The sequence below is a fragment of the Rana temporaria genome, chromosome 10, assembly GCF_905171775.1.
Source record: "Rana temporaria chromosome 10, aRanTem1.1, whole genome shotgun sequence".
NCBI lineage: Eukaryota > Metazoa > Chordata > Amphibia > Anura > Ranidae > Rana > Rana temporaria.
Genome location: NC_053498.1, coordinates 101635812 through 101652555, shown reverse-complemented (window position 1 = coordinate 101652555; position 16744 = coordinate 101635812). Strand labels below are relative to the sequence as shown.

Below are 16744 nucleotides of genomic sequence, written 5' to 3'. Positions count from 1 at the left end.
CATCATCATACTATGACCTATAGACATGATCATACCATGACCTCTAGACATCGACATCATACCATGACCGCTAGACATCATCATCATACCATGACCGCTAGACATCATCATCATACCATGACCTCTAGACATCATCATACCATGACCTCTAGACATCATCATACCATGACCTCTAGACATCATCATCATACCATGACCTCTAGACATGATCATACCATGACCTCTAGACATCATCATACCATGACCTCTAGACATCATCATACCATGACCTCTAGACATCATCATCATACCATGACCTATAGATATGATCATCATACTATGACCTATAGACATCATCATACTATAACCTATAGACATGATCATCATACCATGACCTATAGATATCATCATCATCATACCATGACCTATAGGCATGATCATCATACCATGACCTATAGACATGATCATCATACTATGACCTATAGACATGATCATCATACTATGACCTATAGATGTGATCATCATACTATGACCTATAGACATGATCATGATGATCATACTATGACCTATAGACATGATCATGATCATCATACTATGACCTATAGACATGATCATGATCATCATACTATGACCTATGGACATGATCATGATCATCATACTATGACCTATAGACATGATCATCATACCATCACCTATAGATATCATCTATGACTATAGACATGATCATCATACTATGACCTATAGACATGATCATCATACTATGACCTATAGACATGATCATCATACCATGACCTATAGATATCATCATCATACCATGATTTATAGACATGACATGATCATCATACTATGACCTATAGACGCACGTCATCATACCATGACCTATAGATATGATCATCATACCATGACCTATAGATATCATCATACTATGACCTATAGAATATAGACTATAGACATGATCATCATACTATGACCTATAGATATCATCATACCATGACCTATAGACTATAGACATCATGATGTTAGCAGGGTCCCTGAGCCCTGAACATTAGTTTAGAGATTCTTCCATTGTAAAAAGGTTGGCAAGCGCTGAGTTAATCTGTTTTGCTGAAAAATAATTGCCACAACTATACTGCAGGCTAGATGGTTTCAGCCGTCAGTCTCTTTGTTTTAATAAATAAATAAATAAATGATGTGAAGGTCAGTTATTATCAGAGTATAAAAGGGATGACTAAAGGGAATGTGAACCAAGTGTATTTACTTTGGACGGAGCTAGAAAAGTAAGAGGCGCCATACCGCAGCGTGCGGCTAGAGGGCGCTGCGGGGAGCGGAGTGCCTAATATCCGCAGCCATTTCCCAGTACAGTCAGGATCAGGATTGTGCATCTCCCTTCCTGTTTTGCCCTGGAACATTGGATTGTCACATCGTACAGTATACCTGGCAGGGAGAAGAGCCCGACTTCTGGCTGCCTCTATTCCTCCATCAGCCCGGCCTGGGCCTGTCCTTCCTTCCATAGAGGAGGGGAGCCTTCTGCCATCCAGGGGGGAGGGGGGGTGGGGGGTGCACCCCCCCTATGACATTTCCTTGCCCATGGCTGAGACTAAAATCATCTACCACATAGATGAAGAGGAGACCCCCTATCTGGTCAAGCTGCCCGTCTGCCCGGACAAAGTCACCCTAGCCGATTTCAAGAATGTGCTCAGCAACAGACCCGTCCACAATTACAAATTCTTCTTCAAATCCATGGACCAGGATTTTGGGTAAGCTGCCCAGACACCTTGCATCATGTGCAGCCTGTGTGCAAGGGGCATGCTGCAAGCTGACACCCACTGACACCCTCACCCACCCACTGACACCCACTGACACCCTCACCGACACTTGTCATCTGCATGGACACAACACTGGAGGAGGCACACAGGCTGGTATTGTTAGGAGCACCTGTCACCAAGTCAGTGCCAGCACTGTGCCACTCTCATCTGTCATATACACATCAACTACATCTCTCTATCTATCTATCTATCTATCTATCTATCTATCTATCTATCTATCTATCTATCTATCTATCTATCTATCTATCTATTGGTACAGCCACCCCAGCAATCTGCACCTATATACATGGACATACTTACATACAGTGTGTGTGTGTATATATAGATATATACTGTATATATATTTTCCATAATGCTGATCTATACATACATATGTGTCTGTATATGTGTGTGTAATACTGTGTGTGTGTGTGTGTGTATATATATATATATATATATATATATATATATGTATATAATATCTAATTTTCAATAAATATATAAACATATACATCATGATTGCTGGAGGTGTTTTACAAAAGCAATCCTGAGCCATTCATATATTTATTTTTGTATATACATCTATATAGATTGCAGGGATTGTTTTATGTATATACAGTATGATTGTGAGATAGATATATATATATATATATATATATATATATATATATATATATATATATATATATAATTTTTTTTTTTACATATTAGAAAAAAAAATGATAGATCATAATTTCTGGAATTTTTATTTTTTGTATAAATTATTGTTTTTATTATATTTGTGAGAATATATATATATATATATATATATATATATATATATATATATATATATATACACACACACACACACACACACTACAGCATTGCTGGAATTGATATATATATATATATATATATATATATATATATATATATATATATATATATAGTTCTAGATAGATTTTTTTTAATTTATATATATATCTCAATTCCAGCAATGCTGTAGTGTGTGTGTGTGTATGTGTGTGTATGTATGTATGTGTATATATATATATATATATATATATATATTCTCACAAATATAATAAAAACAATAATTTATACAAAAAAAAATTCCAGAAATTATGATTTATCATTTTTTTTTCTAATATGTAAAAAAAAAATATATATATACTATATATATATATATCTATCATGACTGCTGAAAATTATTATATTAAATATACGTATGTATTTATATACACACACACATCGCAATATTATAAAGCAATGACAGCATTCCGTGATCCAGATATATTATATATATATATATATATATATATATATATGTGTGTGTATCACACTAATATATATGTTCTGGAACTGTTATAGTGTGTGTATATAAAATGTACTGTTTGTATATTATGTATGTGTGTGTATATATATATAATAACATATCTCAAAACACTCACACATATGTATAGCTTAGGATCGCTGTAATTGTTATATATATATATAAACACACACAAATTGAATTCACAGATTAGCACTGCCATTATTGTTTATAAAATATGCACATATATATAATATATCTGACTGCTGTCACCCATAGCAACCAACTACCAGTTGTCCTTTTATGACCAGCAGAAACTCTGAGCGGATCAAGGCAACCTACCACCAGCGATGCCATTCCAAACTGTTAATGGCATTAAACATTTTCTGCTGGCACACTGCCGTGATCCTTCCATCTAATTCAATGATTTTGCGTTCATAAGCTGGTTCAAAGTGTTTGAAATTGTGTGAGCTCATGATAAGGCCTGTCATATCTTGGTTGGCTCATGAGCGATGGCATTGGACCGCTGTTGAGTGATTTTGGCCTGGTTGCAAAGATTTTGTCGGGTTTGATGCTCACTGGCTGATAATAGGAATGGGTTGGGGCGCCTTGGCTTTGCGCAGTAGCTCTCTATGGGCATTGATGCAGAGATAAGACCATATATATTAGGAGGACTAGTCCATATTTCCTGGAGGTAGCGTGGGGAAAGGGGCTGCGGTCAGATCCCTGTATGTGTAGCTGATCAGGGGGGTCGCCTGTGGTTGCCGTGGGTTACTGCACACCACGGCTCTCTGCGCTGCCTTGTTAAATAAGCCCCTGTGGACTCAGGCTGGATACATGTGAAATATTTATGCCCCATTAGTAGAGGTGGGCTAGGGCAGCATTTCTACACTACAATAGCAGATCACTCACACTAATTCACCAGGAATGGGGACTTTTAATCTTTGCAATGTCATTGCTTCAAAGGCGTTCTCTCTTCTGTCATTTTCTATAAAGAATGATTATTAAATGGGAGGGGGAGAGAGACTTCTAAGAAGCAAGCGGCATTTAATAAACATCAGGTTCCGCTGGCTTTCAGGAAGAAGTAGAGTAATGGTGATTTGAGGGTGGAAAGGTGTATTTTTAGGGCGAGGGGGGGTCTGCTATCACATGAGAACTTTCTGTCCCCCCCCAGACCCCTGTGATCTCCATTGTCTTCCTGTTTGCACAGCAAATTCTGACCTTCACATTATTAAATCCATTTTATATCTTGTTCTAATCCTAGACTCTAACCCCTGCTGGTGTTACATAATATGTACTAAGGCAGTGAATAGGCAGCAATCACATGCACAGTGCTTTCACCCATAGCAACCAATCAGAAATAATTATTTTACAGCAGTCAGTGAAAGGCGATGGCATATTATTAATTAATGGCATAATATTTTGATTGAATGAGCTATGGCATGGCATTGCTTTATGTGTGAGTCTGTGTTTTATAGTGATCGCTGGATACATAGATGCCCATGTGTGTGTGTGTGTTGTCTGATGGCTCCCCGGTGTCCGTAGAGCAGAAAACGTCTGGCACACAGCAGGCATTTCCAAGATTCTCAAGTTCGGGCGTTTCCTGGCCCTGCCAGCCTGGCAGTGCCAGTGTACAAGGGGCATGTGAGGCACTGCAGTCTCCAGGATCATCTTGCTTGTCTGCACCGCAGGCCCTGCAATTAACATGGAGCAAGGAGGGAGGGCATGTCCTCCCCGACACAGACAGGGAGAGCCAGTGACACAGTCTGCCTGACATTACTTGTTTAATATACATACAGTGGGGTCCATGTACTAAAACTGGAGAGCGCAATATCTGGTGCAGCTGTGCATGGTAACCAATCGGCTTCCAGGTTTATTTGTCAAAGCTTAATTGAACAAGCTGAAGTTAGAAGCTGATTGGCTACCATGAACATCTGCACCAGATTTTACACTCTCCAAGACACAGGCAGGTGACTGATTGCTGGGACTGCCAACAAAACCCAAGTATACCCAATAGAGCAATAATCACCCATTATAGTGTGGGCATTTCTGTTTAAAACAACACCCTATTGGCATTCAACCACAAAACTACAAGGATCAGAATGCCTTCTTTCATTTACATTTTGGGGCAGATCCTCAAAGAAATTACGCCGGCGTATCTCTTGATACGCCGCGTAATTTCAAATTTTGCGCGTTGTATCTTTGTTTTGAATCCTCAAAACAAGATACGACGGCATCTGGGTTAGATCCGACAGGCGTACGTCTTCGTACGCCGTCGGATCTAAGATGCAATTTTCCGGCGGCCGCTAGGTAGTGCTCCCATCATAATCCGCGTCGAGTATGTAAATTAGCTATTTCCGACGATCCACTAACGTACGAGCGGCCGTCGCATTATTTTACGTCGTTTCCGTTTGGCTTTTTCCGGCGTATAGTTAAAGCTGCTATATGGTGGCGTACTCAATGTTAAGTATGGCCGTCGTTCCCGCGTCTAATTTTGAAAATTTTACGTTGTTTGCGTAAGTCGTCCGTGAATGGGGCTGGACGCCATTTACGTTCACGTCAAAACCAATGACGTCCTTGCGACGTCATTTAGCGCAATGCACGGCGGGAAATTTTAGGGACGGCGCATGCGCAGTTCGTTCGGCGCGGGGACGCGCTTCATTTAAATGAAACACGCCCCCTACCCGCTGCATTTGAATTCCGCGCCCTTACACCGCGAGAGATAGACTACGCCACCGTAACTTACGGCGCAAATTCGTTGTGGATTTAAAACAAAGCCAAGTAAGTTACGGCGGCGTAGAGTATATTAGATACGCTGTGCCGGTGCAGATCTTTGTGGATCTGCCCCTTTTTTTTTAATTATAGATATGGGCATCTGTTTATTAATGTTTTCACCTAACTTTCACCCACCATTTATAAATGTTTCTAATTGAAATTTATGTGAAAAATGTGTGAATCTTGGGTGAAAGTTATAAAGATCTTAAGTGAAAATAATTTATAAATAGACCCCATAAGATGCAGAAGCCTTCATTTTATATATATATATATATATATATATATATATATATATATATATATATGTGTGTGTGTGTGTGTGTGTGTGTGTGTGTGTGTGTGTGTATATATATATATATATATATATATATATATATATATATATATAATGTTTGAGATAGATAGACTATATTGTAAAACGGGGGCGCCAAACCTTTTGAAGAGCGAGGGCCACCTAAGCGACTTAGTAACTGGCCACGGGCCACAATAAGTGGAGTGGGTGCATGGCAGCCCGCCCACTCTACTCTATAGAGCTCACTCTACTTTTTTTCCTTTTTTTTATTTGCGGATCGGATTGGAGGTAGGCGTTTGTAAACGGACACAAGTCGATTTACATCTGCTAATCCTTAGAGGTGAATGGAGGGTCCAATTGGGTCGGACTGACTGTGTGAAAGGGGCCAATGGCTCAGTGCAGGTAACCCTCAGGTATACTGCTCTGCACCTGCGGATCAGTTTGAAAGCAGCCCAGTAACCACTGCAGAACAGATATGCCCATATCAGACATGCCCACTGTGATTTTAGTAATAAATTTACCTTTAAAGGGGTGGTTCACCCTAAAAACTACTTTTTCTTATTACACTGGCCCCCCACATTACAATACGATTAAGGCTATTATTTTTTTTTTTATGCTGTACATACCTTAGTACAGCATATTCACCCGTGGCATCCGGCTTGCGAGTCCCGCGGGAGTGGGCGTTCCTAACATGTCTGTGATTGACGTTTTGACCAAAAACGAGCTCCCCCCCGTCGCGTAAGCCGCAATGCGCATGCGCAGTATAGCGCCGACTCGCTGTTCGGCTCCTTTTGCCAACCGTGACGCGGCTTACGCGACGGGGGGAGCTCGTTTTTGGTCAAAACGTCAATCACAGACATGTTAGGAACGCCCACTCCCGCGGGACTCGCAAGCCGGATGCCACGGGTGAATATGCTGTACAAAGGTATGTACAGCATCAAAAAAAAAATAATAGCCTTAATCGTATTGTAATGTGGGGGACCAGTGTAATAAGAGAAAGTAGTTTTTAGGGTGAACCACCCCTTTAATAACAGTATTCTATTCTATTTCATCCCAGAGCAGGAGGTCGCGGGCCACTGGTTGTAAAAAGTATACAGGAGACCTGCCACTACACATACAGTACATGAACTTTAATGGCATCCCAGTCTTGGTCCGTAGGGTTCAATATTGCGTTGGCCCACCAGCTATAACAGCTTCAACTCTTCTGTGAAGGGTCTATGGGAATGTTTGACCATTCTTCCAGAAACGCATTTGTGAGGTCAGGCACTGATGTTGGATGAGAAGGCCTAGCTCTCAGTCTCTGCTCTAATTCTTCCCAAAAGGTGTTCTTTTGGGATGAGGTCAGGACTCTGTGGCAGGCCAGTCAAGTTCCTCAACCCCAAACGCACTCATCCATGTCTTTATGGACCTTGCTTTGTGCACTGGTCCAAATAATTTGGAGGGCGATTATGGTGTAGGGTTGTTTTCCAGGGGTTAAGCTTGGTCCCTTAGTTCCAGTGAAGGGAACTCTTAAGGCGTCAGCATACCAAGACATTTTGGACAATTTAAAGCGGGGGTTCACCCTTAGAGGGCACTTTTCCCCCTTAGATTCCTGCTCGTTATTACTAGGGGAATCGGCTATTTATTTTAAAATATGTGCAGTACTTACCCGTTTACGAGACGCATCCTCTCCGTCGCTTCCGGGTATGGGCTTCGGGAATGGGCGTTCCTTCTTGATTGACAGGTTTCCGAGAGGCTTCCGACGGTCGCATCCATCGCGTCACGATTTTCCGAAAGAAGCCGAACGTCGGTGCGCAGGCGCAGTATAGAGCCGCACCGACGTTCGGCTTCTTTCGGCTACGAGTGACGCGATGGATGCGACCGTCGGAAGCCTCTCGGAAGAATGTCAATCAAGAAGGAACGCCCGCTCCCGAAGACCCATACCCGGAAGCGACGGAAGAAGATGCAGCTCGAAAACGGGTAAGTACTGCTCATATTTTAATATAAATAGCCGATTCCCCTAGACCGAACGAGCAGGAAGCTAAGGGGAGATTTTTTTTTTTTTTTTAAATGGGTGAACTCCCGCTTTAATGCTCCCAACATTGTGGGAACAGTTTGGGAATGGCCCTGTCCTGTTTCAACATGACTGCGCACCAGTGCACAAAAGCAAGGTCCATTCATGCTCAAAAACCTTCCAATGTGGCTGAATTAAAACAATTCTGCTAAGAGTGGGCCACAATTCCTCCATAGCGATGTAAAATACTCAGTGCCGGTTATCGCAAAAGCTTGATTGCAGTTGTTGCCGCCAAGGGTGGCACAACCAGTTATTAGATTTAGGAGCAATTACTATTTCACATAGGGAGAAGGGCAACCTGAAGCATCGCTCTGCGGAGAACCGTGGTTGTCCAAGAGTGGAGTGTGGTGGGGTGGAGGAGACAATGGACCATTTCTTGCTTCAGTGTAGAAGTCTATAAGCGAGTGGGTGGGGCTCTGGGTATCCCTTTTCTTTCTCACTTGAGTTATGCGGAGTGGTTATATGGGGCCTTCGTGACACATCAGGATTTGAGACACTTTTTCTAGTTAGCTTAGTAGTCTGTTTCTTCGCATAGAATGAACGATGTCGGGTTTCTATTTGGAAAAAAGTCCTTTCTGTCGAGGTGGCGTCGCACAACATTCTGGGTGAGGTTGGGAAGATTCGGGGTCTTGAGAATAACAGGTGGCGGTTGGGGGCGTAGAGGAATGTTAGGTCCCCATAGCTACTGTCTGTCGTTCTCAGGGTGTGCGGCTTTTCTTTTTGTCCATTCACCTCCCCCACATTTTTATATAACTTTCAATCGTTTCTTAGCCTGAGGGTGTGTTTAGGTGGAGTTTAGGGCTTTGTTTAGTCGAATCGTTATAATAATAATAATATGAAAATGCACGTTGGTTGGTATATTTCGTTTTCATTTTCTTCTGGGGAAAAAAAATTCTGTTTCTATGCTGATGTAAGCTATTTTTATTTATACATAATTTATTTTGTATATATGTAAATATGTTTTTATTGTGTTTGTAAGATTTGTAATAAACCAAAATTGACTTTTTCACATAGGGCCAGGCCTAGGTTTTGAATGCTTTTTTTCACTTCTGCCCCGTACACATGCTCGGAAATTCCGACAGCAAAAGTCTGATGTGAGCTTTTGAACGGAAATTCCGACCGTGTATATGCTCCATCGGACTTTTGCTGTTGGAATTTCCGGCAACAAAAGATCTATGAGAGCTGGTTCTCAAATTTTCAGATGGAAAAAATCCCTGTCGGAAAATCTGATCGTCTGTAGCAATTCCGACGCATGCTCGGAAGCATTGAACTTAATTTTCTCAGCTCGTCGTAGTGTTGTACGTCACAGCGTTCTTGGCGGTCGAAAGTTCAGAGAACTTTTGTGTGACCGTGCGTATGCAAGCCAAACTTGAGCGGAATTCTGTCGGAAAAACCATCCAAGGTTTTTCCGACAGAAAATACGATCGTGTGTACGCGGCATTAGGCTACTTCCACACTGGGGCAGGGGCGTCAGCGGTACAGCAGTAGCGGTGCTTTTCCGCCGCTAGCTGGTTGCTTTTAACCCCCGCTAGCAGCCGAATAAAGGGTTAAAAGCACCCGCAAAGAGCCGCTGCTGAATCGCTTTGTAGGCGCTTCAGTGGTGGTGCCCATTGATTCCAATGGCAGGGGCGTGGAGGAGCGGTGTATTCCCCCACCGCCCAAAAGAAGCTGCTTGCAGGACTCTTTCTAACATCCTGCAAGAGCACCGCCCCAGTGTAAAAGGACTCGGGCTCTCACACTGGGGCTGCACGGAGGGCATTTTTCAAGTGCTATTTTTAGCCCAAAGCGCCTGAAAAATGCCCCAGTCTGACAGGGCTCTTAGGCTCCATTCACACCTTGGAATTCCGTTTTGCGGTTGTAATTGCAGCGATTCTGCCCGCGGTTTGGAAATGGCGAAAATCGCAGGATGCCCTTCCGATCCCCGCAAAATTTGAATGCCACCAAATTGTGGTGCTATTTTCCCATGATTGTCGTCTGACAAATTGTGGTAAGAACAAGTAAAAAGAATCGCGAGACGCCCAACGCCCCAAATAAGTTCTTTTGGGCGTCGGGCATCCCGCGATTCTGCTTGCATGTTTTTACCTCAATTCGTCAAGCGACAGTTGTGGGAAAATCACGGCGCAATTTTGTGCCATTCAAAATAACGGGAATAGCAAGGGCGTTCCCATATTGCAGGCAAATTCGCGGCATTTTCCGCCCGCAAAACGGAACACCAACGTGTGATTGAGACATTAAAGGGGTTGTAAAGGTTCGTCTTTTATTTTCGAAATTGGTTCCTTTAAGCTAGTGCATTGTTGGTTCACTTACCTTTTCCTTCGATTTCCCTTCTAAATGTTTTTTTTCTTTGTCTGAATTTCTCACTTCCTGTTCCTCCTCAGTAAGCTTTCCACCATCATCCGAGCCGTTCTGGCTGGGGGTTCGTCAGCTTGCTCACCCCCTCCCTTGGGACTACATCCCTGCGGGGAGACTCTGAACACATGTAGTATATATTGCAAACCACTTACACAGCACTTTACATATTGTATATTCACATCAGTCCCTGTCCTCAAGGAGCTTGCAATCTAAGGCCTCTAAATCACAGGCACACATGCGCATACTAGGGCCAATTTAGGCAGGACTATATACAAAAGGTAACAATGTCAGAGGATGAGTTAATGGAAAAGGTCAATGTATTGGCAGGGTAGGCCTCCCCGAAGAGATAGGTTTTCAGATTTAACTTTACACCATACTAGTTCAAGAACATGACCATGTCTTTTGAGAGATCTGGCATCTTCAGTTCTCCAGGGCTGTAGCGGTTTGTGCCTAATTCTGGCATTTTCAGTTCTCCAGGGCTGTAGCGGTTTGTGCCTAATTCTGGCATTTTCAGTTCTCCAGGGCTGTAGCGGTTTGTGCCTAATTCTGGCATCTTCAGTTCTCCAGGGCTGTAGCGGTTTGTGCCTAATTTTGGCATCTTCAGTTCTCCAGGGCTGTAGCGGTTTGTGCCTAATTCTGGCATCTTCAGCTCTCCAGGGCTGTAGCGGTTTGTGCCTTATTCTGTGTGTATTGAGGGAAGCAAGTGTGTTCAGGGATGATGAGAGCAAGCTGCTATAGAGAGTTATGGCTAGGTTGGGGCAGGATAGGTGAGAGATTTTGTCATAGAGGCCAATGCAACGTAGAGAAGAGAAGGGTTAAAAGTGGTGAAGATTTTTATGGGTAACTGTTGGTTGAAGGGATAGGGGGTTGAAGGCACTGAGAGCGTAAAACTGGTATACTTGTGATCGGTGAGAAGAAAGAGGGCGTTGAAGTGGTTGCAAGGAGTGCAGAGGTGGGAGAATGCAAGGTCAAGTGTGTTGCCATTAGAGTAAGTAGAAGTGTATGCTTGTTGTGTTAGATCAAAAGATGAGCTTAGGTTGAGAAGTTGAGAGGTAGCGGGATTTTAGCGTGAAAAGGCACCAAGAATGATAGCGGATATTTTAGAGGAAAGACAATAGCATAGCCAGGCAGAAAAATAATCAAGGAAGCTTGACACTGGTCCAGGAGGCCAATAAATTACTACAATCCTCAAACTGGGGAAAAGAGAGAAATACGGTGTGTGCTTTCGAAAGAGGAGCGTAATAGAGAGGTAGGCAGATTAAAAATCTGAAATGTGCTTTGTAGGGATATGAGGATTCCAACTCCGCCGCTCTCACTGGGTCTTAAAAAGTGAGTCCAGTGGTGGCCAACATGGGAGAGGGCAGCTGGAGAGACAGAGTCAGATTGCTGAAAGCAGGTTTCAGAAAAGGCAAACAGAGTTGGAGATAAAGAGGTCATGGACAGAGGTGAATTTCTTAGACCGAGTGGGCATTCCAGAGGGCACATTAGAATGGAAGTAGCAGAGCAGTATAAATTAGAATGTGGCTGGGGAAAAAGGGTGCTGGGTGTGGGGTTGAGGGTTACATAGTTGAGGGTCAGGATTATAGGAGACATATTCTAATCAGGGGAGTGATTATTTGTGTTCATATGCCCCAGTTTCCTGGAGTTGATGTTTGTTGGCAGGTGGGTTCCAGATAGATTAGGAGGAGGTGAGGAGTGCAGTAATGAAGGTGATATAAATATGTCGTGTGGTGAAGAAGAGGGGTAAAGCGGTGAGAAATTAAGAGGATAGAACATTATTGTGAAAATAAAGAGAGCATATTACAGGGTAAAGAGGATAGCAATCAGACTTGAAATGAAAGAGTTGGATAAGGAAAATAAAGGTTCACTTGCAGTCTTTCAGGAGTTGAGCAAAGTTTGTAGATCCTTTCTTTTTTCTGCCCGAGTTGAACTGCCATGTTAAACTGCCAGTAATACGAATACGATAGATAGATATTTGTGGTGTAGTATTTAGAGGTCGACCGATATGGGTTTTTCTCTGGCCGATACCGATGCCGATATTTAGAATTTGGGGCGGCCGATGGCCGATATATGATGCCGATTTTTGCGGCCGATATTTTAGGCCGATTTTTTATTTTTTGGCAGGTGGCGCTAATTGGCACTGGCAGATTGCACTGGATGGAACCAATTGGCAAAATCAGATGGCACTGATTGGCAGGTGGCACTGAATGGCACTGGCAGGTGGCACTGGTTGGCACGTGGCACTAAGGTGGCGGTGGCAGTGGCAGGTGGCACTAATTGGCACTGGCAGGTGGCACTAATTAGCACTGGCAGATGGCACTGGTTGGCACTGGCAGGTGGCACTAATTGGCACGTGGCACTGGATGGTACTGGCAGGTGGCACTAATTGGCAATAGTTAGCACTGGCAGATGGCACTGGTTGGCACTGGCAGGTGGCACTGGATGGCCTTGGCAGGTGGCACTAGTTGGCACTAGCAGGTGGCACTGGATGGCACTGGATGGCACTGGGTGGCATTGGCAGGTGGCACTGGATGGCATTGGCAATGCCAGGTGGCACTGGATGGCATTAGCAGGTGGCACTGGATGGTATTGGCAGGTGGCACTGGATGGCGTTGCCACTGGCAGGTGGCACTGGATGGCATTGACAGGTGGCACTGGATGGCATTAACAGATGGCACTAGTTGGCATTGGCAGGTGGCACTAGTTGGCATGGCATTGGCAGGTGGCACTGGATGGCATTGGCAGGTGGCACTGGATGGCATTGGCATTAGCAGATGGCACTGGCAGGTTTCACAGCACATAATGTAGCGGATAATGTGTGAAACTCTCTATACAGTTTCACAACTGCTGCAGAGAGAAAGAGGAGCTCAGATTCATTGCGATGTTGAAGGTGGGCGGGACCCGGGTTGGGCGGGGCTCAGCTGTCCACCAGCCAATGGGATGAGATCATTGGCTGGATAGCTGCTGAGTACCGCCCACCCCGGGTCCCGCCCACCTTCAACATCGCAACGAATCTGAGCTCCTCTTTCTCTCTGCAGCAGTTGTGAAACTGTATGAAGAGAGAGTTTCACACATTCAGCTACATTATGTGCTGTGAAACTGTGAGAGCAGAGAGAGAGAGGAGCTCAGATTCATCGTGATGTTGGAGGTGGGCGGGACCCGGGGTGGGCGGGACCCAGCAGCTATCCAGCCAATGATCTCATCCCATTGGCTGGTGTTGGACAGCTGAGTCCCGCCCACCCCGGGTCCCGCCCACCCCGACATCAGTCCGACAGCTCCATTCTCCTTCACACACACGGCACTGCTCTGCAGACAGTGTGGAGAAGGGAGGGGGAACCCCATGTTCCTCCTTCCTTCTCCACACTCTGCTGATGCAGATCTGCTAAATATCGGTCACATTTGGATAATAATCGGCCGATGCCGATTTCTCCAAAATGACTGAATATCGGCCCGATATATCGGCCGGCCGATATATCGGTCGACCTCTAGTAGTATTATCTATCTTAGAGGGGTGCATTTATAGCAAGGAATGTCCTTGTGATTTTGTTCTGATTTGCGTAGCTGTGCGTAACCAGGTACCGCCTCGACGTACGTTTCGTTACCACGTCATCGCTTCCTGATGACGTGGTAACGAAACGTACGTCGAGGCGGTACCTGGTCACGCACAGCTACGCAAACTTCCGGTCCCGCTGGTTTACCAATCTTGGAGGTGGAATGCACGCCAGCCTCCCCAGCGCTTGGGGCCATCTCTCCACTATTGAAACGCTTTTCAGCCTCAGTGCCGGGTCTAAGGCACCGACAAAAGTAAGCAGCCATTTGGCGCCTTGTTTTAATATTTCTTTTAATAAAAACGGAATTATACTATTGCGGTTTCTGTCCTTCATACCGTTCATTGATATCGGAGTTTGGTCGAATTCAAGGAACCTGAGTACTATATGAAGCCATACACCTGTGTTATAAGCTGTGATTGACCTCTCTTTTGACTAAAATAGTCAACAACATCTGGTAAGGTGCCATCCTCATTTTGAGCACTTTTTGGATGATTTTTCAGTCGGTGGATTTGAAGGCTATTGTTTGAGCACACAGCACAAAGGACTTTCAATCAGTCACTTTTTTTTTTTTGTGGTATTCACCACATTAATGAATTGCACTGTTGCACTTTAATTTTGTTTATCCATTTCTTGAGTTTGTTGGTGTTCAATTCGGGCATTGTCACACCACCCAATTGTTTAGCACTTGATTGATTGTGTGACTATTATTGTTATAATTATGATATGTATATAATTTAATTATTAACCATATTCACATATTATTATTTTCTTCTAGCGCCCCCTACCCTCTTTTTATTTATCACACATCTCAGTTTTCATTTTGTAGTATTCTATACACTTACCGGTAATGTAAATATACATTTGGTTGGCGCGAGATTTACACCCAGTTCCAGGATGTATGTTGCATAGCCCTTGTCTCGTATCCGCAGATACAACAAGTCCAACAAGTCCAATAGTTATTCAACTTGTAGTAGACTCTGTGTAGAGGACCCTGTACCAGTGTCAGAATATTTAATTAGCTATGGAAGATTTGTGTGAGAGTTAGGAAAAAGTCAGACGGAATTTTTTCATCTAATATTTCGACTGTGTGTGTGTGCCCCATCGTACTTTTTTCTGTCGGAATTTAGAAAGAGAACGTGTTCTCTTTTTTTCTGACGAAAAAAATTTCTATCAGAAATTCCGTTCGTCTGTAGGGAACTCAGACGGAGAAAAAAAAACCGCATGCTCACAATCAAGTCGACGCATGCTCGGAAGCATTGAACTTAATTTTTATCGGCTCATCGTAGTGTTGTACCTCACCGCGTTCTTGACAGTTGGAATTTGGTGTGACAGTGTGTATGCAAGACAGCTTGAACGGAAGTCCATCGGAAAAATCCGTCAGAGTTTATTCCGGCGGAAAATCCGATCGTGTGTACAAGGCATAATCCAAGTCTTTTTTGTCCTTGCCCCTGTAGATGAAATGAGTGGCAGAGCAGAGAAGGTAAGGAGGCCATCGGTAAGCCCTGCACACACGATCGGAAAATCATATCAAAATTACTGCTTTCAAATCGATCGTATGATAATCCGATCGTTAGTAAAGAGCTTTTGAGAGCCGATCAGGACAGTTCATCCGATATTATTTAATCGGACATGCATGAAAAGTTTTATCATACGATGTTTGTTTAATCAGTACAGCTGTCGTTTGAAAATGCATTACAATACATGACATCACTTTCACACTGGGGCGGTGCGCTTGCAGAACGGTAGAAAAGGTCCTGCAAGCGGCATTTTCGGGTGGTGGAGGAGCGGTGTATACACCGCAACTCCACTGCCCCTGCCATTGAAATCAATGGGAACCGCCTGCAAAGCGCTTTGGCAGCGGTGCTTTGCGGGTGCTTTTAACCCTTTATTCGGCCGCTAGCAGGGGTTAAAAGCTCCCTGCTAGCAGCCGAAAAGTGCCGCTATAACAGCGGTAAAGCTCCACAAAAATTAGCAGCGCTTTACCACTAAAGCTCCCCGCCCCTATGTGAAAATAGCCTTAAATTTGTTTTGCAGTTTTCCATTGATTTCCATTGAGTTCTTTACAGAAAAATGTAATGCCTTGGACAAATGCTTATTAGACTAAAGCAGAATCATTTTTAGGCATCGATAAACAGTATGTCCAACAAGTACGCACTCATACTATCAATCTTGCCAGTCTATATATAGCTGTTGATGGGCATGCTAATGTTTTTTCTTCCTTTCCATCAATAAGTAATTTTTTCAATCTGCTGATGACAAGGGCACAGTCTGGGTAATCAAAGGATGTTTGAAGAATGAATTTGAGAGTAATATCCTTTCTGGCTGAATGGATCTCAGGGGATGTGGTAGTATGTATTATTTCCAGCTGTCAGCACCAGTAGGCCTGGTCGTGATGGTAAGGGAGTAACACAGCCTATAGCACAATAGGAGTCACAATGCAGCCATCTCCATATACAGTATATTCATGGAAATGCGGCCTATGGGCTCAATAGTGTCCGGTTGCATGACTCCTTTCTCTCCCCATCTCTGGCACCCCCCCCTTCCTATTCCAACAACACCCCCCCCTCCTTTTTTTCCCTCCATCCCGTACATCAGGGGTCCTCAATCTACGGCCCGCGGGCCACATGCGGCAAACGGGGGACT

At 43.7% G+C, this 16744-nt stretch overlaps 1 protein-coding gene across 5 annotated transcripts in view; it reads left to right on the top strand.

The window, feature by feature from the left end:
• The first annotated feature begins 1309 nt into the window (after nt 1–1309).
• The window catches only part of DVL1 (dishevelled segment polarity protein 1), a 226872-nt gene continuing 211437 nt past the window's right edge, over nt 1310–16744 (top strand). For 4 of the 5 annotated variants that reach the window (XM_040325863.1, XM_040325864.1, XM_040325861.1 and 1 more), the window contains exon 1: nt 1310–1736. In XM_040325863.1, coding sequence (XP_040181797.1) covers nt 1567–1736 — 170 coding nt within the window. In that variant the 5' untranslated portion in view covers nt 1310–1566. The remainder of the gene's footprint in view (nt 1737–16744) is intronic. The other variant, XM_040325862.1, reaches the window with a different exon arrangement.